This window comes from Crocodylus siamensis, chromosome 4 (genome assembly GCF_052110815.1).
Source record: "Crocodylus siamensis isolate JL-2025a chromosome 4, ASM5211081v1, whole genome shotgun sequence".
NCBI classification, from domain to species: Eukaryota; Metazoa; Chordata; order Crocodylia; family Crocodylidae; genus Crocodylus; species Crocodylus siamensis.
This window is the reverse complement of record NC_143398.1, coordinates 228,564,721-228,590,522: the sequence shown is the minus strand read 5'-3', so window position 1 is coordinate 228,590,522 and position 25,802 is coordinate 228,564,721. Positions and strand designations below refer to the sequence as shown.

The 25,802-nt window shown below is 42.5% G+C and overlaps 1 protein-coding gene across 4 annotated transcripts in view; it reads left to right on the top strand.

Annotated features, from left to right (window-relative positions):
• The window catches only part of SPOPL (speckle type BTB/POZ protein like), a 62,011-nt gene extending 36,913 nt beyond the window's left edge, over positions 1–25,098 (top strand). For all 4 annotated transcript variants that reach the window (XM_090045834.1, XM_090045836.1, XM_090045838.1 and 1 more), the window contains 7 exons: positions 6,502–6,629; positions 12,939–13,116; positions 13,217–13,272; positions 15,886–16,008; positions 18,789–18,931; positions 19,023–19,076; positions 20,855–25,098. In XM_090045834.1, coding sequence (XP_089901960.1) covers positions 6,502–6,629; positions 12,939–13,116; positions 13,217–13,272; positions 15,886–16,008; positions 18,789–18,931; positions 19,023–19,076; positions 20,855–20,999 — 827 coding nt within the window. In that variant the 3' untranslated portion in view covers positions 21,000–25,098. The remainder of the gene's footprint in view (positions 1–6,501; positions 6,630–12,938; positions 13,117–13,216; positions 13,273–15,885; positions 16,009–18,788; positions 18,932–19,022; positions 19,077–20,854) is intronic.
• The last annotated feature ends 704 nt before the right edge of the window (positions 25,099–25,802 follow it).

The window sequence follows — 25,802 nt, the reverse complement described above, 5'->3', positions numbered from 1 at the left end:
CATGGTTGAGGGCCTGTGGGTAGGATCCTATAAGAAGACAGAGTGAGGGACCTGAATCTCTCCAGCCTCCGCAAGAGAAGGCTGAGAGGTGACCTCTTGGCTGTCTACAAACTCATCAAGGGGTGGGGGTCAGCAGGGAATAGGGAATACTGTTTACCAGGGTGCCCCTTGGGGTTACTAGAAACAGTGGTCATAAACAGAAGGAGACTAGATTTAGATTGGACATCAAGAAGAAATTCTTTACGGTGAGGGTTGCCAAAATATGGAATGGGCTTCCAAAGGCGGTGGTGCTTTCCCCTACCTTGGAGGTGTTCTAAAGGAGATAAGACAAGCACCTGGCTGGGGTTACTGGACCCCAGCACTCTTTCTTGCCCAGAGCAGGGGGTTGGACTCAATGATCTAATAGGTCCCTTCCCACCCTAGAAATCTATGAAAATCTGAAAACCAGAAATTAAGGGGAGAGGAGGTTAGATTGGAGTGATTGAAAAGTTCTATTTAAATTGCAAACTTTTAAAATATATTTGTTTATTTTATCTCAAAAGAATCTGTTTAAGGAATAAAAAAATGTCATTGTCAAATCTCCAAACTTTTTTTTTTTTTTCCCCCCAAGGAATTTTTGAGGTGAGAAATTCTTAAGATAAAAGAGTCCTTTTCATAGAATCATAGAAATTAAGGGCTGTCTAGTCCCCCTGCTCTGGGCAGGAATACTGCTGAGAGCAAATGATCTCAGCAAGGTGTCTGTCCAGTCTCCTCTTTAAGACCTCCAAGGTTAGAGACTGCACCACCTCTATTCCAGAAGAGGTCTATTCCAGATTCTGGTCACCCTTACTATAAAGAAGCTTTTCCTTGCATCCAACCTGAAACCATCCTCTAACAGCTTATTGCCATTGCTCCTTGTCCTCTCTGGGGTGCCCTAGCGAACAGTTTTTCTCCCAGCTCCCAGTATTCACCCCCTACATGCTTCTAGATCAGAAGTAGGCAGAATCCAGCCCAGCAGGCCATTCTCTGTAGCCCACGGGGTCCCCCCTCAAAATTTACTCTGTGTGTGTAAATTTAAGTGCTCGGGGGCACTGTGCGCGCGCGCGCGCTCATGTGCAGGCTCGGGGGCACTGTGCGCGCGCGCGCGCTCATGTGCAGGCTCGGGGGCACTGTGCGCGCGCGCGCGCTCATGTGCAGGCTCGGGGGCACTGTGCGCGCGCGCGCGCGCTCATGTGCAGGCTCGGGGGCACTGTGCGCGCGCGCGCGCGCGCTCATGTGCAGGCTCGGGGGCACTGTGCGCGCGCGCGCGCTCATGTGCAGGCTCGGGGGCACTGTGTGCGCGCGCGCGCGCTCATGTGCAGGCTCGGGGGCACTGTGTGTGCGCGCGCGCGCTCATGTGCAGGCTCGGGGGCACTGTGTGTGCGTGCGCGCGCTCATGTGCAGGCTCGGGGGCACTGTGTGTGCGTGCGCGCGCGCATGTGCAGGCTCGGGGGCACTGAGCGCGCGCGCATGTGCAGGCTCGGGGGCACTGCGCGCGCGCGCTTATGTGCAGGCTCGGGGGCACCGCGCGCGCGCTCATGAGCAGGCTCGGGGGCACTGTGCGTGCGCGCGCGCTCATGTGCAGGCTCGGGGGCACTGCGCGCGCGCGCATGTGCAGGCTCGGGGGCACTGCGCGTGCGCGCGCGCGCATGTGCAGGCTCGGGGGCACTGCGCGTGCGCGCGCGCGCATGTGCAGGCTCGGGGGCACTGCGCGTGCGCGCGCGCGCGCGCATGTGCAGGCTCGGGGGCACTGCGCGTGCGCGCGCGCGCATGTGCAGGCTCGGGGGCACTGCGTGCGCGCGCGCGCATGTGCAGGCTCGGGGGCACTGCGTGCGCGCGCGCGCATGTGCAGGCTCGGGGGCACTGCGCGCGCGCGCGCATGTGCAGGCTCGGGGGCACTGTGTGCGTGCGCGCGCGCATGTGCAGGCTCGGGGGCACTGTGTGCGTGCGCGCGCGCATGTGCAGGCTCGGGGGCACTGTGTGCGTGCGCGCGCGCATGTGCAGGCTCGGGGGCACTGTGTGTGCGTGCGCGCGCGCATGTGCAGGCTCGGGGGCACTGTGTGCGTGCGCGCGCGCATGTGCAGGCTCGGGGGCACTGTGCGTGCGCGCGCGCATGTGCAGGCTCGGGGGCACTGTGTGTGCGTGCGCGCGCGCATGTGCAGGCTCGGGGGCACTGTGTGTGCGTGCGCGCGCGCATGTGCAGGCTCGGGGGCACTGCGCGCGCGCGCGCATGTGCAGGCTCGGGGGCACTGTGCGTACGCGCGCGCGCGCATGTGCAGGCTCGGGGGCACTGTGTGCGTGCGCGCGCGCGCATGTGCAGGCTCGGGGGCACTGTGTGCGTGCGCGCGCGCGCATGTGCAGGCTCGGGGGCACTGTGTGCGTGCGCGCGCATGTGCAGGCTCGGGGGCACTGTGTGCGTGCGCGCGCATGTGCAGGCTCGGGGGCACTGTGTGCGTGCGCGCGCATGTGCAGGCTCGGGGGCACTGTGTGCGTGCGCGCGCGCGCATGTGCAGGCTCGGGGGCACTGTGTGCGTGCGCGCGCGCGCATGTGCAGGCTCGGGGGCACTGTGCGTGCGCGCGCGCGCATGTGCAGGCTCGGGGGCACTGTGTGCGTGCGCGCGCGCGCATGTGCAGGCTCGGGGGCACTGTGTGCGTGCGCGCGCGCGCATGTGCAGGCTCGGGGGCACTGTGTGCGTGCGCGCGCGCGCATGTGCAGGCTCGGGGGCACTGTGCGTGCGCGCGTGCGCATGTGCAGGCTCGGGGGCACTGCGCGCGTGCGCATGTGCAGGCTCGGGGGCACTGTGCGCGCGCGTGCTCATGTGCAGGCTCGGGGGCACTGTGCGCGCGCGTGCTCATGTGCAGGCTCGGGGGCACTGTGTGTGCGTGCACGCGCGCATGTGCAGGCTCAGGGGCACTGCGCGCGCGCATGTGCAGGCTCGGGGGCACTGTGCGCGCACGCATGTGCAGGCTCGGGGGCACGGTGTGCGCGCGCGCGCATGTGCAGGCTCGGGGGCACGGTGCGCGCGCGCGCATGTGCAGGCTCGGGGGCACTGCGTGCGCGTGCTCATGTGCAGGCTCGGGGGCACTGTGTGTGCGTGCGCGCGCGCATGTGCAGGCTCGGGGGCACTGTGTGCGTGCACGCGCGCGCATGTGCAGGCTTGGGGGCACTGTGTGCGTGCGCGCGCGCGCATGTGCAGGCTCGGGGGCACTGTGCGCGCGCGCGCATGTGCTGGCTCGGGGCACTGTGCGCGTGCGCGCGCATGTGCTGGCTCGGGGCACTGTGTGCGTGCGCGCGCGCGCATGTGCAGGCTCGGGGGCACTGTGTGCGTGCGCGCGCATGTGCAGGCTCGGGGGCACTGTGCGTGCGCGCGCGCGCATGTGCAGGCTCGGGGGCACTGTGCGCGCGCGCGCATGTGCTGGCTCGGGGGCACTGTGCGCGCGCGCGCATGTGCTGGCTCGGGGGCACTGTGCGCGTGCGTGCTCATGTGCAGGCTCGGGGGCACTGTGTGTGCGTGCGCGCGCGCATGTGCAGGCTCGGGGGCACTGTGTGCGTGCGCGCGCGCGCATGTGCAGGCTCGGGGGCACTGTGTGCGTGCGCGCGCGCGCATGTGCAGGCTCGGGGGCACTGTGTGCGTGCGCGCGCGCGCATGTGCAGGCTCGGGGGCACTGTGTGCGTGCGCGCGCGCGCATGTGCAGGCTCGGGGGCACTGTGTGCGTGCGCGCGCGCGCATGTGCAGGCTCGGGGGCACTGTGTGCGTGCGCGCGCGCGCATGTGCAGGCTCGGGGGCACTGTGTGCGTGCGCGCGCGCGCGCATGTGCAGGCTCGGGGGCACTGTGTGCGTGCGCGCGCGCGCATGTGCAGGCTCGGGGGCACTGCGTGCGCGCGCGCGCATGTGCAGGCTCGGGGGCACTGCGTGCGCGCGCGCGCATGTGCAGGCTCGGGGGCATTGTGCGCGCGCGCGCATGTGCAGGCTCGGGGGCACTGTGTGCGCGCGCGCGCGCGCATGTGCAGGCTCGGGGGCACTGTGTGCGCGCGCGCGCATGTGCAGGCTCGGGGGCACTGTGTGCGTGCGCGCGCGCGCATGTGCAGGCTCGGGGGCACTGTGTGCGTGCGCGTGCGCGCATGTGCAGGCTCGGGGGCACTGTGTGCGTGCGCGCGCGCGCATGTGCAGGCTCGGGGGCACTGTGTGCGTGTGTTCATAGGGTAAGTCCCATACACATGGACCCACATACTCCCTCTCACTGCCCTACGCAAGCCCCAGCCGCTCTTCCCCTCCACACAACCCTGCGCACCCCCATACCCATCCACACACACCTCTACATGTAGTATGCGTGCATGCAGGCTTGGGGCCAGATTGTGTGTGTGTGTCTATAGGGTGAGTCCCACATGCACACCCCACCATTCACATGCATCCACCCCCCTGCACTGTCGTAGACCTCAGCCTCCCCCCCTACACACAAAGCCCCCATACCCACCCACTCCCTCCACATACACCCACAGCCCCCACAAACCTACACCCACCGCCCGCAATATGCAAGAGTAAGACTTCATTTTAAGCTATTGTGCAATCACCTCTATGTGCACTACATGAACACATGTAAATCAAGAAAAAAAATACATAATATTTTAGATGTTCACTTTTTAAAATATAATTTGATATTTTTCTGGTTCCAAGATAGCAAAACCCCTTGCTGAAAGGAGTACTTTCAGTGGCAAGGGGAAGGGACTTCTGGTGGCAAAGGACAAAAGTTAGGGGGCAGGACATCTGGTCACAAGGGGCGGGGCTACCAGTGTGGCTCTCAGCAGCTTGCCAAAACTCAGTAAGTGGCCCTCTGCCTGAAATAATTGCCCACCCCCATTAGACAGCAACCAAGTTCCCCCTCAGTCTTCTCTTCCCCAGACTGAGCAGTCCCAGATCCCTTACTCTCTCCTCCAGGCACTTAATCATTCTTGTGGCCCTTCTCTCGACCCATCAAGAATCCCCACATCCTTGTTGAAGTGCAGCCCCCAGAACTGGCCACAGGACTCCAGCTGGAGTCTCACCTGCCAGAGGATGAGGCATCACCAGTAGAGAGGGAACATCACTTCATTAGCCCTCATGTAATGCATTGGCTAATCCATCCCAGTCTGCTATTAACTCTGTTGACTACAGCATCTCATTGGCGACTCATGTTAATCCTGTGATCAACCATAACCCCAAGGTCCCTTTCATCGTGCTGGCCAGGACGTCTCCTCCTAACCTATATTCATGTTGCCAGTTACTTCTCTGCAGATGAAGCACTCTGCATTTTTCCTTATTGGACTGCATCCAGTTCTACTCCACCCTCCTTCCCAGCTTGTCCAGGTCTGCTTGGATCTGCATCCTGTCCCCTAGCATGACTACTTTTCCCCATAACTTAGTATCCTCTGCAAACTTAGCCAGCGTGCTTTTGACATCCTCATCTAAATGGTTGGTTAAGATGTTGAACAGCATGGGGCTGAACCCTGCAGGACACCACTGGCCACCTCCTGCCAAGACGATACAGACCCATCCACTAACTCTCTGCATGCAATCCCTTAGCCAGTTCCCAACCCACCTGACCATGGACTCTGTCAGCCCACAATCCACCAGGTTTTTTTTCATAAGAGCGTCATGGGAGACCATATCGAAGGCCTTTTTAAAAGCAAGTGTATGACATCAACCGCGTCTCCCACATCTAAACGATTCGTTAGTTGATTATGGAAGGAGATGAGGTTGGTCAGGCATGACCTGCCCGCAGCGAAACCATGTTGGCTATTCTTCAGCATCATGGCTCCTGCTGTCTCTCACAAATGGATTTGATAATTTTTTCCAAAATGTTACCCGTATCAAGGTCAAACTGACCAGCCCATAGTTTCCCAGATCTGCCTCCTCTTAAAGATTGGCACCACATTGGCCCTTTTCCAGTCATCTGGGACCTCTCCCAAGCACCATGAGTTGCCAGCGGTCCCACAATGACTCCCGCCAATTCCTTCGGCACTCTCAGGTGTAGTCCATCCGGTCCTCCTTACTTGACCAGAGCTTTTTCTGAGAGAGCTTTTGGTTTGGCAGTTCTAGACAGAGATCTGTTGAATAAACTCAACCAGTTTTCTAATGTCTAAACCAATTAACTAGGAGGAGTTCAGGAGAAGAAATAAATAATCAATAAATGGAACACAATGGGATACAATACAACACAATAGTACAAATAAGATTCTAGAATAATCTTCCATGAAATGACCAGATAATCTTGTAAAGCAAAATATTATTGAAATAAATACAGAATTATGCTCAGTGATGGATTTTCCTGACGCATGATAAAATGCATGGTCTAACTATATTAAATTGATTTACGGTTACATTAGCACACAGATGTTCTCAGAATTGATTTTTCTACCTTGTTTTACCACTTGTTAAAGTCTTTTATTTAAGAAAATATTTTATTTAGATATAACAATCCTATTTGTCTTCTGTCTTCAACCAGAAAGCCAAAGAGCATATCGATTTGTGCAAGGCAAGGATTGGGGTTTTAAAAAATTTATCCGAAGAGATTTTTTACTTGATGAAGCTAATGGTCTTTTACCAGATGACAAGCTTACATTATTTTGTGAGGTGAGTTTTTTTTAAGTAAACAAGATTCTAAAGTTTTAAAAATATAACGAATAATCAGAAAATTCAGTGACTTGTACAGTTTCCAAAAAAATCTATGACTATGGTAAACTAGAAAGTTTAAAATGTGTATGATATGGTGCTCTGTTCTTTGATATGTAGACACAGACGTACTACAGTGAACCTATCAGAATGAGCTCCAGAACCTCTGCACAAAGAAATGGCTGATGCATGCCATACACAGAAACACACTTATATTGAGGTTGCCTTTTTTTTGAAGTCATCTGTTCAATAAGATTGTTTTCCATCTTCCTCTAGATAGGCACACATGTAGAACTTAGCTTTTTCTGTAATGAAAGCTATATCCCAGGGAAGAAACACCACTGCATTGATGACATGTACCTCTTACCCAGTAACCACATTCCTTGACTTAAATGAACAACAATTCTTTGATGAATACCTGGTTTAATATCTCAGCAGTGATATGATTCTTCTGTGTCTTTCACTTGTGAGGCCAGGATTTTAAAATAGACATCTATTGTAGACTATATACACCCTAAGGTGCTTAATGGCAATATGGTATAGCAAGTTTTGGTAAGGGAAGAAGAAACAAAGGAAATGTCAGCGAGAATGTCGGAAATGAGAATTATATTAGGAAGTTCCAGAACAACAGGTTAAAAGTAGTAAGCTACAGGTTGCTAGGAGTAGTACATTTAGCAGTCTTATGCCAGTTATACCTTGTCCTAAAACCAGATCTAGCTTAAATAGGAGATGTAATAGGGATATGAATATTAATTAAAGTAGTACCTATTAGAACATCATATTAAATGGCCCTGTTTCAGGTTGTTTTAAATCAAAGCAGGCAAGAGTATAAAAATCTAGGTGTATTTCAGAATCTTTGCTCTTCAGCCTTGAACTACAGTTCATACTCAACAGCCCTTCTGCAAGTCAACCAAGATAAAGCACTCTTGTAAAACTTAATTTAAAACCTGACAGAAGTCTTTTTCCCTAACAGGCTTTTTTTCCCCCCCTGCTAGAGGCTTTTTAAGACTTTAGAACTTATCATTTGAGAGAATTTAAAATTAATTTCTTTAATAGGATTATAATTTCTTCAGATAAATAAATATTTTATATATTTAGATCGTTTGCTTGATGTGCTGTTTCATTATTAAATTTACTTTTAAAAATGCTATTAAAAGGCATTTATATATATACATTATGACTAATTTGGTGGGACTGACTCTTTAAGCCTTTCTCGGTTCTTAGCATGACACTGAGAATCAGCCCTATATATTTAGACTTTTAAATGCAAATTTCTGTAGTTATACCCTTCTGACATGAGCTTTAAAATGAAATTGCATATAACTGCATAGCTTACTACCCTGCTGCATTGCTATCTGAACAGATGTAGTACTGGTTAAATACTCATATACTTAACTCTGTGTCATGGACTAAACTTCAGAATTTTGAAGGAATATATGAGGAAATGAAATGTAAATCATAATAAATTATTCCAGTAACCTACATTGTCTTACTAAAATCCATGAAGACGGCTTATGACTTTTCAAAAATGAAAACCAGAGAAGGTTGTGATCTAAGTACAGTGTGTGTTTAAATATACATTGGTAGGTTATCACTGCTGCCGTGGACTGATTAATGGCTTAGGAGGATGATAGATGCTTTAACTGCTAATAAGTTTGCTTTGATCTGTGTATTTACAGGAAATGTGTAAAATTGTCTTGGCAAGATTACAACTTAATTATATGTCATTATGCTGTGTAGGAAAAATAATTGAAATGTGGCCCTTGAGACTAGATGGTGCAAATATAGTGCATCTTATTTTCACTTAGACAAGTTAAATTAGCTGCATAATGAATTTGTTATGAATACAATTATTTGCCTGATAAAAGCAGATGTAACAAATGTCTAGTGGTTTTGTAAAGATCCCCGTTGAAGACCTTTTAAAACTTACAAAGTTTTGAATAGTTGGTACTGTAGATTAAACTAGTTTTGCCAAATAGAATATGAATATGAAAGTTGGTTGGTTGTACTACATAATTTTAAAGATGAAATGTACATAAAATTATAATAGGAGACTAATCTGTTCAGAAATATTTGTACTTCTGAAATAAATTCTGACATTATTTAATTGTAAAACTTATGCTTGATATAATTGAAGCCATCTGTAAAGTTCTCTATTTTTAAAATATAATTGGCTTATATAAGATACTCTGCCTTTCAATACCAACGGAATCACGTTTACTTGTATTCAAGTAAATTTTTATCATCTTTGATTGGGTCAATCCAGAAGTTAAGACTGAAATCCTAATTCAGTTCCTTTTTCTGTTACGCTTTTATAGCTGTTAGGCTGCTTTGTGGGGGGAAAAAAATCTTACTGTTTTGAGGTACTTTGACAGAGAACTATACCAGAAAAAGTACAGTCATTTTCAGCTCTAACTGAATCTTGATTTACAGAATTCAGGTTTGGTTTTTTTGCATCCTTCTTATAGACACACTTGGGAAATTCAGGAATTCCTTTTAAATTATGATGATACAAGTACACCATTTAATAAAACTTAAGAGACCCATTAAGCCGAGTTCTTTAGAAAGGCTTGCTCAATAAAGATCCTGCTCTACTCATTGAGGCGAGAACCTCATGCTCTGTTGGTTGGAGAGGGACTTATTCACTCTTTATATGAAATAATACAAAACACAAAATGCACAGCTTCTGATGTAAATATTCTTGTGGTCAGGAGGATATTGTTACAGTTAATACCTATGGTTTCTGTTAAAACAGAGACTGGAGGGTTTATTTGATCTTGCCAAATCAGCCCACTCCAACAAGAAGTTGGGTGACTAAAAATCACAGCGGTTTTAATGAACTTTCTGTTTAAATATACTTACTCATTTCAGATTTTTTCTGGTTGATACTCTTAACTGACTGAAGTGGATGTCATATGTTTGTTTCCTAATTGCTAGTAGAATTTTAAATGATATGTAATAATGCTTTTTCTACTGAAAAGCTTCACACTTCTCAGCTAATCTGTGTTGAGGCACAAGTTTTGCATCTCATTAAAATTCTTACTGCAAGAACACCACAGATTCTTACCCAAGAACCTGATAAAGAGCCCCTGTTATGATTTGAACTTGCCAGAGTCAGTTGTACCAGGTCATGTAGCTCCATCAGGATTCACATTTTAAAGTCAGTGCTGCCTCTAAGGAATTATCTGCACTGAAAACACTGAAGTTTGATCAAGTATTGGAAACAGTCTAGCTGCAACATCAGTTTCACATGATTCATTTATTTGCTGAAAACTGAGGCAGGTAGTTTACCCCAGTACTTCTTTAAGGTTGCCTCCCACACTTGGTAGTGGTAAATCAGTAGTTGGTTTACACCTTTAGCCGGTAAATTGGCCCACGCAGCACTCTGACTGCTGGACTGCTTTCAGTATCTGATCTAGCCGATCTTGGCTTTCTCTACAATATACTATGGTTTGCAGTGTAAGCATACCCCAAGACTTCTGATAAATCCCACCCAGTGCTCCCCAAGTAACCCCAATGAAGAGAGGTTTGGCTCCAAAATGTATTTTGAAATCTGGATCTTAAAGTCAAATGGGAAGTTCCTGCTTTTTTTTTGTAATCATGACTTATTGTATAAAAAGGTTGAATTTTAAAAAAAATCGTTCGTGTTGAAAACCTAAATACCTTTTCATTGTTAACAGTGAACCAATTTTATTTTCAAGTGCCAAAATTTATGCCACTAAAAAGCAGTTTTTAATAAAAATATAATTTTAACCCTTCAGGCTAAAAACATTTTATGCATATGTTTAATTTTAAATAAGAATATTGTCCATTGACTTCTGCTGGATTATTCCTGAGAGTCATTTTATATACCTGCTGAAGTGTTTAAATTAAAAGATTAGGCCCACGCTTCCTTCAGTATTTTGAAACCCTAATAGCAGCTGCAGAAACATCATTTATAATTTAGTTCACTATAAGGTCTAAATTTGCAGTAGCATCTAAATTATTTTGATCACATCCTTTTACAGGTTCTTCACTTCCATTTTGCCATTAGGAGTTTTTGTATTTAGGAGTGATATGGGTACTTGGCACCCAATTAACTCTAATTGTGGTAGAATAAATACATAGTAGCCATTCAGTTTTTAGAGACTTGAACTGAGGTTGCTCTGATTGTGCTCAGGTTAAGAGGACTGTAGGGATTTTGTGCTTATGAATACACCTAGGAAAGTGGGGAAAAGTCCTTTGCCCCCAAAGTTTTCAGTTTAAACAAAGCAAATGGCTTTCTAGACTTCTGGCTTGCAGCTGTTGCCAGTGGTCCTCCTCCATCTGCTGCTAGTACCTGGGAATAAGCTCCCCTGTTTCCTGCAATGCTTTTGAGGTGACAAGCAACAGAGCCTGACTGATCTATTGTAAGTACTTGTAAGGCTCTTATTCCTTTAAGATGATACTGCTCAAATATTAAAAGTAGTTATCCTCAGAACTTCCCCCGTGAGTCAGAAGGATACTTTTATCTCTGTTTTACAGGGGAGAGCTAAGACAAAGAAAGATAGTGAGTTGCCCCAGATTCACACAGGGAGTCTGAAATAGAATAGGGAGTGAAAACTGAATCTTTTGACTTCCATTTTAGTACCCCACCTCTTGTCCTAAATCCAAGTTCATCTTCTGATATGAAGTTTGTACTGTACAGCTCAGACTTACTCATGGAGCATGAGCTCACTCTTCTGCCTTTGTCCCCAGTTCTGTGCATCTGGACGTCAAGCAGACTACTGGGTTTGTTGATCTTCTCTTATTCGTTATACTCCTACCTTTTTGTAGCCTAGGAAGAGAAAACTGTGATCAAAGTCCTTCTAGGAATGCCTGCTCTGTTTCAGGGAGCTTTCATTTCCAGGCCTCTGTTCCGAAGCAGGAACACCTTTTTGAGCTGCTGCTTTGTTTAAATATCATGCAAAGGACCTTTTGTGCAACTTTTGCTTGTTAAGTAAAAAACATTTAAAATCCCAGTATCTAAATAGTGCTATCTACAAAGAAATTCTTAAAAGTCACAGCAAGGAAGTCTCAACTGTGACATTTATTCTCCTTCCCAAATACCAAAATGCCCCAACATCCAGGGAGAAGTGCCAAAAAACACTGATTCACATCTCCTTTAGAACTTACTTGGCATAGTTAATACTGTATTTTACCACTTATGAACATATATTTTATTAGTTTGAGTAGACAGGATACTGTTGGGGTATACCTATAAACTCATTTTTGTAGAAGAACCATTGGAATCTTGCTTTTTAAGAGGAAAACACCCATATTTGATTTCTTCAGTGGAGCTAAGGGAAGCTGAATACTGAAGGAGCTATGTTTTATAGCTCCCCACCAGTACTTATTTTCTTGTCCCCTGGCAGTAGCTTGCAGGATGGGGGCTTCTGGGGAGGAGGGGTTGCTAGATTGCTAAAAAGATAGTCTGGTGTCAGGGGGGCTGATACAGAAAGCTCAGCTACAGGGCTGGGCTATCTCAGCCTTTGGCTGCACAGGTAACCACAGAAGCTTGATTTACTGGCCTACCTTAGATTAATTTAATTTTGAGTGTACATCAATCCACGTCTATTTTATCTGCACAAAACTTCTGTTCTGTTATGGGTTTGGACTGATTTCCAATCACTGAGACTGGGTCTAAGTGTGAGGTCTGCACCTGGGCAAGCTAAGTTAGATTGGGTGGCCATTTTCAACGTGCTCTAACCTCCATCTAACCCTCCGAAATATCCACACTTAGCTCATCTTCCCTCAGTGCACGAGTGAAGTGTTTCGAATCTTCATTGTAAGGAGGGTCTCTGTATAATGTTGGATTCTGGTTTTCAGGAGTGAATGGTCTTAAATTCTGTTGATTTATCTTTGAAGCAGCAGTCATTTTTAATTAGGGATGTCATTGTTTTCCCAACAGGAGTATCAGCCTTTGATTTACTTACTCCATGATCTTTTTATCATGCTGCTTGTGGTGTCATATTCTTTTATTTTTGTGTTGTAGCAGTTACCTGACCACAAATGTTTGGATCATAAATAAAAGCTAATTTCTCTTTTAAGAGTCTCAAAAGGTTTATTTCTCTGTATCTGGTGTTGTTTCATAAAACTAGACTCTTTGAAATTTAGTCTTTCCCAGTATTCAACTTTTGCTTTATGGGTGTGAGTTATGGACAAGTCCCAAAAATATTTTGCTTTTGCTAAGTTCTAGCATAGATACAATAATTTAATGATCATCAGCATTCATTTGTTGAAGGAGTTTGTCTTGTTGTGATTTTCTGTTAGGTAAGCGTGGTCCAAGATTCAGTAAATATATCAGGACAGTCCAATACAAACACCTTGAAGGTACCTGAATGTCGACTAGCAGAAGATTTAGGGAATCTCTGGGAAACAACAAAATTTACAGATTGCAGTTTTTATGTAGGAGGACAAGAATTCAAAGCCCACAAATCTGTCCTTGCAGGTACTTTCTCCTTTTATATTGATAACCAAAAATAGTTACAAACATAATTGTGAAAATCTTGGCATTTAATTGTATTTAATGTTTAATTCCCTTGCTGCAGCACGCTCGCCAGTTTTTAATGCAATGTTTGAACATGAAATGGAGGAAAGTAAAAAGGTAAGCCTTGCTGAAAACTTTCTGTTCCAACATTAAACAAAAGGAAAACATGTATAGAAAATCCTAAATGTACTTCGTAGATTGGTAAAGATGATAACAGGTGAGTACTTAAGAGAAGTGAAGAACTCGTGTCAACAAGGCAAGTATCTCAAGGTACCATAGAAGCCATCCTGTGTCAAGGTAGCGAGGTTATGCCTTCCTGCAAAATTAAGTCGTTACCTAGACTTAAGTTACGTCTCTAAAATTTGCCTTCTTACGTGAGAATGTGACTGTAGTGACTTGACACTTTCTTGTGTGGTCCTAAGACTTTTTGTTGGACTGCAGTAAGCTAGTTGGTCTATTAAATCTCTTCCAGCAATTTTTTTTAAAAAGGGCAGAATATAGTGGGAAAACAGTGAAGGAGCCGTTGAATTGGTTTGTGTCCATGCTACAGTGGTTGCACTTAACAGCTGCCCATTTGTGCTCAATCCAGCATTAGCCCATACTACTGGTAAGCAGCCAACTCAAGTTAAAAGTGCCACTGTACCAAAATTAAGGAGGGGCTGTTGCAGGTGTGACTCAGGGACAACTTCTGAGTTATAACTCAAATTGATTTTACAGTGAAACCAAGCTTTAACTGAAGGAGATTCCTTTCCTTCATTCACACATCCACAAAGAGTTAGTATGTAGAACTGCTCAGAATAGTTGGTTAATTGATCCAGACTACTACTTCTAGTTTCATATGTCTATAGAAATGGTGACTGTGTAGTTGTTACTGCACAGTCATTTAGTATTTGCATATACAAGTACTAAGTTACTGCCCAGTAACCAGAGTTACTGCACAGTCATGTCACCGAACAGCTTTTTGGTGATGCTGACTGTGCAGTAGCTCATTGCTACTGTGCAGTAGCGTTGCATTGTGCTTCATGCCACACAATACTACTGCGCAGTAGTAACAAGCTACTGCAGAGTCAGTGTCTCGTGTAAACGCAGCGTTAGTCTCTCCTGTAATGAGGACTATTGGCTGATTTCATGAAAAGGCTCTCAAATTATAGCAATTCCTGGGATCATTGGGTTCCATGATTCCTAGGTCACAATTTATAGTATTTTTTTTTCCAAAGTGTTGTGGAATTTATCATTTTTGCTGCCCCCAGACAGCTGACATTTTTTTTTTCTGTCTGTTCAGTTGCTATTGCTTGTTGCTCTTCATCTTTCACCCAGAAGGTGTTAGCTTGGACTTCCAGTGCATATTCTCCATCCTTTTATCAGGAGTTAGGCAGCTGAGGTCACACAGTAAAAAAGAGAATCCAGCTTGAAGATGAGAAGCACAGAGAACTCGTAAGGTGGAGGCTGAGCCATCTGAGCTCTCTGAAGAACAGCACAGTAGATCAGGATTAAAGAGCAAAGAAATAGTTTCTGTAGTTCACACATGTTGTTAATGGGGAAGCAGGAGATGAACAGCACTGCAACTGCAAAAGGCATTAGTGTTAGGTCACCTGGACAATCTAAATATTGCTAAAAATTTTACACAATATTTACAGTGTTCAGCTAAGTAACGCATGGATGCATGGTGCTTATAAGAAACTACAGTGAGTTAACTTTGCCACAGAACATAGGGGAGTTTGTCAGCAGTTTTGTTCATTGTATACATAAGCTTAAAAGTCCATACAAAAGCTGAAGTGTATGTTTGTGTTAACTATCCTCTAACACTGCTGCTAATAGTTTGTATAATGCAACAAGAGCAGGTAGTATTTTGTTAATATGGTTTCAGGGTTTGTTCTTGGTCAGCTTCCAGGAAGATTTTTTTTTGAATGGTAGCTTTTCACATTCACTTAAGACTTCCTTAAAGTCCTACAGGGTACGTTACTGCTGCCTTGGTTGAGTGAATCCCACAGGTGAGGGCCATCTACTAAGGGAGCCCTAGTCCTAAAAAATGGCTCAGTGGATAGTGGCCCACCTGTAGGTAGGCAGACCAAAATGTGTAAACTTTCATCAGGATGCTGTGTAACACTGATGGCCTGTTACTTCTGTATCCATTTCAGGATCCTGGTCCTTGACTCCAAACTTGCAGGGCCAGGTCTTTGACAATGGAGGGCCCTCAGTTGTGGGATTCAGGTGAGGTACAAATCACTTTTTGCAGGCCTCCTTTAAGAACTGCTTTGAGAACATATTAATCCTAATTAATTTGAACAGAATAAACCTCATTCTCCTGCTTGCTGACTTTTTACTCTGTCCAGTACTCTTGGCATGTAACATATCAAAACACTAATGGATTTAAAATCTGGTCTGGACTTATTTTTCAAAATCCATAAATCAGGTTTTGAATTCTTTATATGACCTTTGCACTACAGATTCCTCTCATACTTAATCACCAAGAAAAGCTTACAAGATGCTCATTTGTTCCCTCGATCTTTCCACTGGTGATTGTCTGACTTATAAATTTGCTGGCAGTAAAGGAGTTTTGACTCTAATCTGTTAACACTAGAATATGTCAGCTTAAACCACGTTAAGGTGCTGTATGTTTGCTGCTAAGTAAAAAAATAAATAAAATAGAAATGCAAGATGATAGTCATAAATTCATTGTTCTAAAACGAAAAGTGGATTATAGTTTTCCTTTTTTTTCCTTTGTGACAGAATCGTGTAGAAATAAATGATGTAGACCCTGAGGTTTTTAAAGAAATGATGAGATTCATTTACACAGGGAAAGCACCAAACCTGGAAAAAATGGCTGACAACTTGTTGGCAGCTGCAGACAAAGTAAGTAAATCCTTAAACCTTTAAAACCTCAGAATCAGTACTTGTTTATTGAAAGTTCTGTTAAAAAAGGCATGTTTTAGTTTGTTTAAATACAACTGCAATAGACTTTTAAGAAAAAATAAGCAGCAGAGGCAACAATGGAAACAAGAGAAGGAATTGGAATATAAAGATTTTGAGCCCTGGAAAGTAAATAAATCTTTATTTAAAACCTAAGAATAGTTACTTCAGAAATTCTTGGCGAGAAAAAGCCAATATCTGTTAGGGGTGAAATGGGCAGTATTCGATTCGGAGTTGGATTTGGGGGACAGTGATTCATTCGCTGATTCGGATCACTATCCCGATTTCCATTTGGCTGAATTCTGATTTGGAGAATCAGCAATTCAGCCATGGACCCAGCTTTATATGTTTTTTCTACATACCTCAAGGTACCAGGCGCAGCTCATGAATGCTGAGATGGTGGGCCGGATGGAGTGCCCCACAGGAGCATGGGGGAGTGGTCCCCTGCATGCTCAGCGGCAGACCCAGCAATGGATCAGAAGTACTTCCAGTCCGCTTCCAGGTCCTCAGAGTGTGCAGGGGACCCCCTCACCCCCCTGGCTCGGGCACCTGGGGTTCCCCTACAGCCAGTTGCTGAGCTGGGGGGTGAGGAAGGAGGCACAAGGGGGTCCCCTGCACACATGGCAGCGAACACCACCCCCTGTGTTCCTGTGGCATGCTCTATTCTGCCCGACCATCTCAGCGTTCACAAGCTGCACCTGGTACCTTGAGATATGTAGAAAAAACATATAAAGCTGGGTCTGTGGCCAGATGGTCAAATCTCTTCAATTTGACTCAGGGAGATTAATGGGTTTCCTGATTCAGATTTGGAGACTCGGCTGCCAAGTCTCCTCCGAATCGAATCAGTGACCAAAGCTTCGCACAGTCCTACTATCTTTATCTTTTAGTAAATTAGTCCTGAATAAAATGTCCTTGATCTTTTGTGTTGAGAAAGATAATACATAAGAGTTCAATAACTGCCTTCTCTAAAGTATTACCACTTCAGAATTTTGTTGTCATTTTTTTCTCTTTAAACTAAGCAGTTCTAATCTTTCCTTGCATCTTTCCCTGCCTATCCTTTAAAGATTGTTGTTGTTCCTTTGAGCCATTATTTTTTTTCTCTTTCTTTGCTCTTTTTGAGATGAAGGGTCTTAACAGTAATCACAGTGAGATCATACTCTTTCATATCATAACATGCTATTCTGTAGTATTTTAGTTATATACATCTAGCATCTTGTTTGACTCAATGTTTAATAGCAAGTTCTTTCGTTACCTGTGCCATTGAAGCGTCAGTCATTTTGTCTTGGGGAGCTAGTTTAGAACCCAGCCTTTTGTGCATTGTTCATTATGTCCTTTTTAATGTGCATTCTCTTAAATTTTTCTGTGCTTAATTTTTTTCTATCATGTTGCCCAATTATGTAGCCTTGCTATCAGACTTTCAACTGTTTGTCTAGTTGACTTTGTTTAAAGAACTCTGGTAGTTTTGAGAAGCAGAATTATCCTTTGCAGAATCTGTATTGATTTGCTCATTGTTCATATCCATCCTGGCTTACCTAAAAGCAACAGCCTTAGAGTAAGGTGTGTTGTTCCCATGATCAATTCTTTGCACATTCTCTAATGATACAGTGCAAACTACTGCACTTCACTATCTACTTCAGTGGAATAGAAATAGTAATACGGCTTCAGTAGCTGTGCATTGACTGTTTCTTAACTTGTCTTAGAGACTTTGGAATTGTGTAATTGAAGCATTCTAAATTAAGTGACTAGACAGGAAAAAAGTCTTGGTAGCGTTAGAAGCAGCTGAAGAAAAGCCTGGTCAGGGTGCATCGGTAGTCAAAAAGTACCCAAAACGCTATTTTGGAGAATATAGGAAGCAGGGAGAGTCCTGAAAATATAATCTTTTAAATAGCAATAGGTTGCAGTTCATCTTTTATCAGAAGTGTAGAAGAAATAAGTGTTCAAAAGACATCAAACCAAAACTGATTATAGACCTAGAAAGTCTTACATGTTAGTGATTCAAGCTTGGCGCACTTTCTGTTAGGTTCAACTTGTAACGCCCTGCTCTCATGGATAACAATTGGATGCTTAGATAGGAGGCTAAGGACTAATTTAAAGTTTTTATTAAAGTAAATTGGCTGTTTCTCATATTGAGCAATAACAAATGTAATCCATTTGTTACATTAGATGGGGAGTAAACGAAACACTAAAAAGTTGGGAAGAACTGTAGCCCCAACTCTGGTTCCATGCAGTTGCTCCTTGTTCAGTTTCTTACACCTTCCTTTGAAACATCAGGCCACAGTCAGACCTGTTGCTTGACTAACAGCCTATGGTCTGATGTAGGGTTTTAATTCCTGTGATCCTAATATATATGCCACCTTTTCAGATTTTTTTTGTAATGAAATTTGGCTAGGGAACACGATACCCAGAATGAGTTAGTTTTCAGTTTTGTTAAAAAAAATTATCTTCTGAGGTGCAACTGTTGAACACGCAAGCAATTGTGATTTTGATTTGTATTTAATCCATCTAATGCAGCTTATCATTGGAGGCATGGAGGGAGGGGGAAGGTTTTATATGCAGCATGCATTACATTTTGAATGATCTATTTGCAAGCAGTGATCCTGGGGTTGAGGTGCTAGGCATGTCAAAGTATAAGAGTAATTTGTTTTAAATTGTGTAGATGACAGTAGAAAGAATAAGTTTGAAGAATGATTAGTGAGCGTGTATGTGGCTTTTTTCCCCACCAGTATGCACTGGAACGGCTGAAGGTCATGTGTGAAGAGGCACTGTGTAGTAACCTCTCAGTAGAAAACGTTGCTGACATTCTTATCCTCGCAGATTTGCACAGCGCAGAACAGTTGAAAGCACAAGCAATAGATTTTATTAACAGGCAAGTAATATTTCATTTAAGACATAGTTGGCATCTATGCGACAACTTCCATGCCGGCTTAAATATATTTGTATCACTACTTCTGTTGTAGGTGCAGTGTTCTTAGACAACTTGGGTGTAAAGATGGGAAAAACTGGAATAGCAAGTAAGTAAAGATTTGCAGAATCAAAGTCCCCCCCTTCCCTCCTCCCCAGCAATAGTACCTTCCATAGTATCCACTTATATTATGTTATATTATGGGTTGCAATCTACTGTGATTGGAATGGGAATAAAAACAAACCTACCATAGTTTATTTCAGAAGTGAAGGGAGACCTTTGGAATTCTTGATCCATTCTTCATTCTTACAGAATTGCAATCATTTGCTTTTTGCAAGTAAAGTAAGACTGCTTCAGAAGCGGTCTTGTAATCTGGGAGATAATACCCCACAGCTCCATTTATACTTTGCCTTTTTTCCCCTCATCTGAGATGAGAGAGATGGACTTACTCTGTCCTCCATGGTAAGAAAACAACAGTAGCCAACATTAAACTTTCCTTCTACTTAGCCTTAATTTGGTGCTCTGGGGCGGGCTTGTACCAGTGTTTCTAAAGTGATACTTTTCTTCCCAGAGAAATTAGATCAGCCAGATTTCTCTCTGCTCTCTTGGAGGATGCAACAGAACTGCAGGAGCAAATTAGAACAGAGAAAAGGCTGATATGGCATTGCTGAAAACTGTTGATGAACCTGTTCCCACCCTTGTTCCTATTCCATGCTTTTTATTATCCCTATAGTTAAAGTTCTTTTCTGATATCAAACCTAATTTTTTTTTGGTAAACTAAGATGTCTTTCTGTCATTCTCAATGCTACTGGGGAAAGAACTTGATCACTGTTTTCATATAACAAACAACCTTTTCTGTATTGAAACACCGTTGGAACATTCTTCCTTGGTATTCTGTCTTTAGATTAAACACGCCTTATTCCTTTAACGTTTTTTTCTCATCTGTCACATTTTCTAAAATTCTTATCCTTGTTGCTTTTGTTGGTCTCTGCAATTTATTAATATCCTTTGAACAGTGTAGTGGTTAAAACTAGATACAGTATTCCAGTTGAGGCCTCCTCAGTACCGAGTGAAGTGGTATACTTATCTCCCATTTCTTACATATGATAGCTCTGTTAATACATCCCAGTATGAAACCTGCCATTTTTGCAACAGCATGGCACTGCTGACTTGTGTTTAGTTTGTGGTCCAGGATAACCCCCTAACCTCCTTCTGCATCACTAATGTCATTTCCAGTTTGTACCTCTGCATTTACTTTCTCCTTTCCGGGTGTATCACGTTGTAGTCTTCTTTCTTTAAATCTAATCTTGACAAACAGTTCCCACAGTGTTCCTGTATCCTTTTCAACTCTAGTCCCATCCTCCAAAGAGCTTGTAAGCTTCGCCAGCTTAGAGTCCCCCACCCAGTTTATAAGAATATACTTTATTCTACTATGTGAGTCTTTAATGAAAGTGTTGAGAAGAACTAGATTTAGGACATAACTCAGCAAGGTCCTACTTAAAAATGCCCTCCCTGTTTTATATTTCCTTGTGGTCCCTAGGGCAGAGCCCACACAGCCACAGTGTCGTAGAACTCAATAGCGAGGAATGACCAGTAGTGTATAAAGGTTGTCTGAATTGCTACACTGTATATGCTGCCTTGGTTGAGTGTACTGTACATATAACTTCACTCGGGAGCAAGTTCCAGTTGTGGAATAATAGTAAAAGCAATCATTTCCTGTTAATATTGGAAAAATGAGTATTTTATAAAATAAACACTATATTGATTCCACATAAAATACAAATAACATTTGGTCACAGTAGTCCACATTCCTAGTATTTTTCTGATTTATCTTTTATACGTACCTATACATTTAAACATAATTATTCTTAATCGTTTTATTTTCAGCCAAGCAACAGACATAATGGAAACGGCAGGCTGGAAGTCCATGATCCACTCCCACCCTCACTTAGTAGCAGAGGCCTTTCGAGCACTAGCATCTGCACAGTGTCCACAGTTTGGTATTCCACGCAAACGGCTAAAACAGTCATGAAATTTTCCACGAACTTTAGAGAAATTTGAATTGACTCTACTCCTCCAGGTCCAGAGGTGTTTTCACAAACCATAACAAGAATTTGTGTTATCCTTGTCCACAGAACAGAAGCTGAAAAAGCCTATTGTTTGCTTTTCAGATGGATAATTTATGGTTTAATTCTCAGCTTTAAATTAGACTGATTACTCTCTAATTCACTGAAAGGCCTTAAATTATAGTCAGTGACTCTCTAGTCCATATAGTCTAACGTATCTTAGTTGTTTTTCTTATTTTTTTTCTTTTTTTTTTATGTGCCTTGTCTTTTTGACTAGGCTATGCAGGATTGCACTAGCTCCATAATGCAGTAAACTTGATAACTGAAGATTAATTTTTGAAAGGGATCTTCCATTATTTTTTGAAAAAATGAAGATTATAGTTTGGTCCTGTGCTGACTGGAAGGTTTTCAACTAACCTCTCATTAAAACCACTTGAACTGGACTTACATAATATACTCCAGTCAAGTATAGATAAGGAGAGTCCGTTTACCTTCAGAGGATGCCTACAGGCTATTTATGGCAATATACTGCTTTGAACATAATTTATTTTTCATTGTGGGGGCAAATATGCAATGGTTTGGCCCAAAAATGTATTTTCATTACCGTTTATAATGCTTACTGTCTCAGTGTCAAAGCTGTACAAACGTGACAGAGAAACACACAATAAACTTTTTGCTTGTGTTTCTTTATGGTCCATCACTGGTTTACATTTAATGGAAAATGAAGCAAGAAGTAAAGATTTTGATGGGAAGAGAGAATAGTATTGCATTTGAAAAAAAAATTATTTATATCCTACATGTATGGTTACATAGAAAAGTAAAAGATACATAGAATGACCAAATGTAAATTTAAGAAATGGGCCAAATGGATTCTAAATATGCACTTTTAATGTGTAACTTTTGTAATGTTGTGTGGTACATATATATTTTGCTTTTGATGAATTAATGAGGTACAGGTAACTGTGGCTTAACTTTTTACATGCGTTTTGAAGATGCCCACAGCCACATGGGATTTAGTTTTGTTATAATGAACAAGAAAACCATGTCTGAAGACTTAATTGAAGGTTGAATATTACAAGCTTTCATGTTTTGAGTTGCTGAGTAACTTTACATTTTTGAGGAAGAAATGTGTGAATGATGAAACCATGGAAGAGGGTCTGTTCTCACCTAAATGTGTATACACAACTTCCTTTCACACCAAGGGAAGTTACATACACATAACAGGAGAAGTATTTTTCCCTGATTTGTCAGATGTATTTGCAAGCATAGACTTGGGTTTTTTCCTAGCATTTCAGTTACTATACTAGCATTGTGGATGGTATTGAAATTCTGCATAATGTGAAAAGGATGAAATATGTGTAAACTGTTGTCATGGGCCAGTTCTTTATCATATGAACCTTTAGCTTTAATATCAACATTTTCAGTGTTTGATAGCTTTGTTTACAATTGGGAGGAAAGTCTGCCATACTGCACACTCTAAATGTTTCCTGAGTTATTGCATTGCATTTATTATAATGGTGATAATATGCTATATTTGTTGTTTGGCAAGACTTGCATTTAACAGGTAAATGAAGGAGATATTGCCTAATTTTAGTTTGTCTAGAAAACTTATATGAAAAATGAAAGGTAAGAGTCTCTTTCCTCATTTCATTCAGATTTCTCGAATTACTTCTAGTAAAACTTTTGGAGGGCAGAGTATATACTTGGTGTCAAGTAAGCTGTTAGCAAAAAAATAAATAATTAAAATTGTAAAAATGAAAAGAAACAACCAGTCAGTTTATAAAAATACAAGCCTCTGTACATGCACACTTTGAATTAAATCTTTATACTAAGGTGCATATAAAATTAAAGCAATCTATACAAGTACAGAGGGTACCTTATCAAACAATATAGATATGGAGATTTGACTTGAATAAAAAGTTCTATTCAATATTTAATCTAAATTAAGGTCCCATAAACATTTTTCATAATAGGGATGACACGTACTTGTTCCCTCCAAAATAGTGACTGTTTTGCTGCAGTGCATAATATTAGAACTATATATCCTCATATTTGTCATGAACAGGCTCACCAATGAAACTTGCAGCTCTAATATACAAAGTGACTTGAATATTTAATACTGTAATTATTACTGTCCAATTAGGCTTGTTCTAAAATAATTATAACATGCAGTAATCTAAAGGAGAGCGTAAGGCTTTTGTAATGAAGATTTTTTTAGAAGCTTAATAGCACACTTTGTACCAAAAAATGTCAAACACTGTGCTGTAAGAATATCAACATTTATAGAAATGTCCACCATACGTTACACTAACAAAAATCTTGACATTTGATCTGCTTAGATTTGGTTTTATTTATTATGTATACTAAGTTTTGTCAGTTCTTAAGAAAAAGGTAAAACAGTTGCTGTATTCTTAAGTGAGTGCACTAATTATTCACCTCTCTTTATTCTTGATTAGACTACATGCAGTGTTCTCACTGGACCCAAATGCTGGTAGAAACAAGTTTTTCCTCTTGCTTGTTTTTATTCCCTCCACCTCGAGAGTTTGTTTTTCAAATATGCAGTCGGTTTTTAAGTTCGGCATATATAAAATTATCTAATACAATATGACAGCTTTTCAGGCTGAGATCTAGAAGTCCTGCCGTTTCTTAACCTCTCTAAAAGATTTGGAGCACAAATTATGAAGGTGCCATGTTTTGGCTTGCCAACTCTACTCCCTCATACACTTGAACCACCAACTCCAAATTTTTCTGGGGAGAACTCTGCATGTGTTCTGTGTGTGCGTATGATTGTGTCTCTTTTTGGAAGAGTGACTTTCTAAAAATAAGGACTCAGTTCACTGTTTAAAATCTTAGTATCTACTTAACATCACTTTTCCATTCCAACCTCTTTTTGTTTTGGTAACGTTTTGAATGGAAGAAGTGTCAGTAAACAATCCTTAGTGTATAGTCCATTTACTGCATGCAGAAGTATCAGCCCATATATAGTGCCTTTTCTAAAATATGTTTAACAGAATAAAGTAATTTTAAAACAGTATATTTACAGATTGGGGAGAATGCTATTGGGCAACAAATTACTAGAAGTAAGGTAGAAACAAGTTATGGAATCCTGATTTGAGCTCCAACATACCTTGCTTGATTCTCATTGCATCCCAAATTCAGCGTCACTGGGTAGATGCAAAAAGAAATAGCAAGTTTTAAAAACGTTGGGTACGTGGTATCCTCTGTAATATATATACACACACACATATACTTCTTATTGGTACAAGATGATGACAAAACCCAATCAGCAAAAGGTAGTTAGCTGTGGAGAATTTAAATTGTATGGGATGCTCTAGTTTTTACACTGCCAGTATTTGACTACTTGTATTGAAGTGAGATTTGGTATGAAATTTGCCCGTGTATTACAGGATCAGCAGACAGGCTGTCCATGTTTACAGTGGTCCTAAGCCTTCATGATGATTTCACCCTTGAAGATTAACACAAAGTACAGTATTTGAAACAGTGTTTATAGAAGACACCATATTGTAAAACTAAGATATAGTATCCTGAACTAGTGCTAAACATTGCGTTTGACCCAAATTAAATTCTCATCTTTAATGGATAGAAAAAGTGACTAATTTTCCCTGTCTTTTGGCAGTAATATCACCATAAACATTTAGTCTGTAGGTCAGCTCACTAACTTCGCAAGATTATAGTGGCATTATTAGTCTCACTACTCAGCTTCAGCTTGCAGTAAATGGACTACGTTTGGAAAGGGAATTCATTATTTTAAGTGTTTGCAGTAGTACACTTTATCATAGTCTGTGTTCATGATTTTGAATCTTCAAAATGAAGGTTTAACATAAATGAGTCCTATTTTAGAAACTAAACCATTGAAAATGACTTATACCTGTTTTGGGGTGGAAATGACTAAGAGAATTCAGATATGTAAACACTTGTATCAAACCATCCAGCCTTTTTTTATCAGCTGATGTTAATGGTGAAATACTTTTTGTACCTTGTTGCTGAAAATATTTTTGCATTTCAGCACATCAAGTTACAATAAAGTTGTTACTTATACAGAAATCTTCTATGCATCTTGTACTTTCTTTTGGGTGTTTTCCGCACTGTAATTTTCTGGTTTTCCCTTGAGATAAGAGGATTTTATAAAATAAAAAATTAAAAGAAATGTAAAAGGAAGAATGTTGCTGTTCTCACGTAGAAGTTCTTCAGGTAAGAAGCATGGTGATCTTGTGTCATCTGCGCTGGCTTCTAATAACAGTTTGTTCCCAGTTGGGTATTTTTAAGTGTTGTGACCTATAAAGTTACAAATAATTTCAGACTTGACTCTTTGAGAAATAACCCTCTTGTTAATGCTGTACCTACTAACAGTGAATCGCTGGGAAGGTAATTTAAATCTTTTTGTAGTGGAAGCTCTCTGTTATTCTCCATGCTGTCCCCTGCCATTCTATTCGCAATCCCGTGAGACCATTTTCTTGAACTTCAACTGAATAAAGAATATAAGTGCATGTTGACCATTATATAAAATCCCCAGTATATCATGGCTTTGGGGAAACATTTAGTTTTTGTCCTGAATGGGTAGCTTATTGTATTCATAGATGTTTTGCAGTATGTTTTAATACTGTCAAAACTTTGTAGAACCGCTGTATTGCTGCTTTATAGAAAATTCCTTTTGGCTTTAGAGGAAAACGATTAAAATATTAAGAAGCCGGGCACTTAGAAATGGGCACTTGCAAGATTAAGTTACTACATCAAGCAACTGTGAGAAA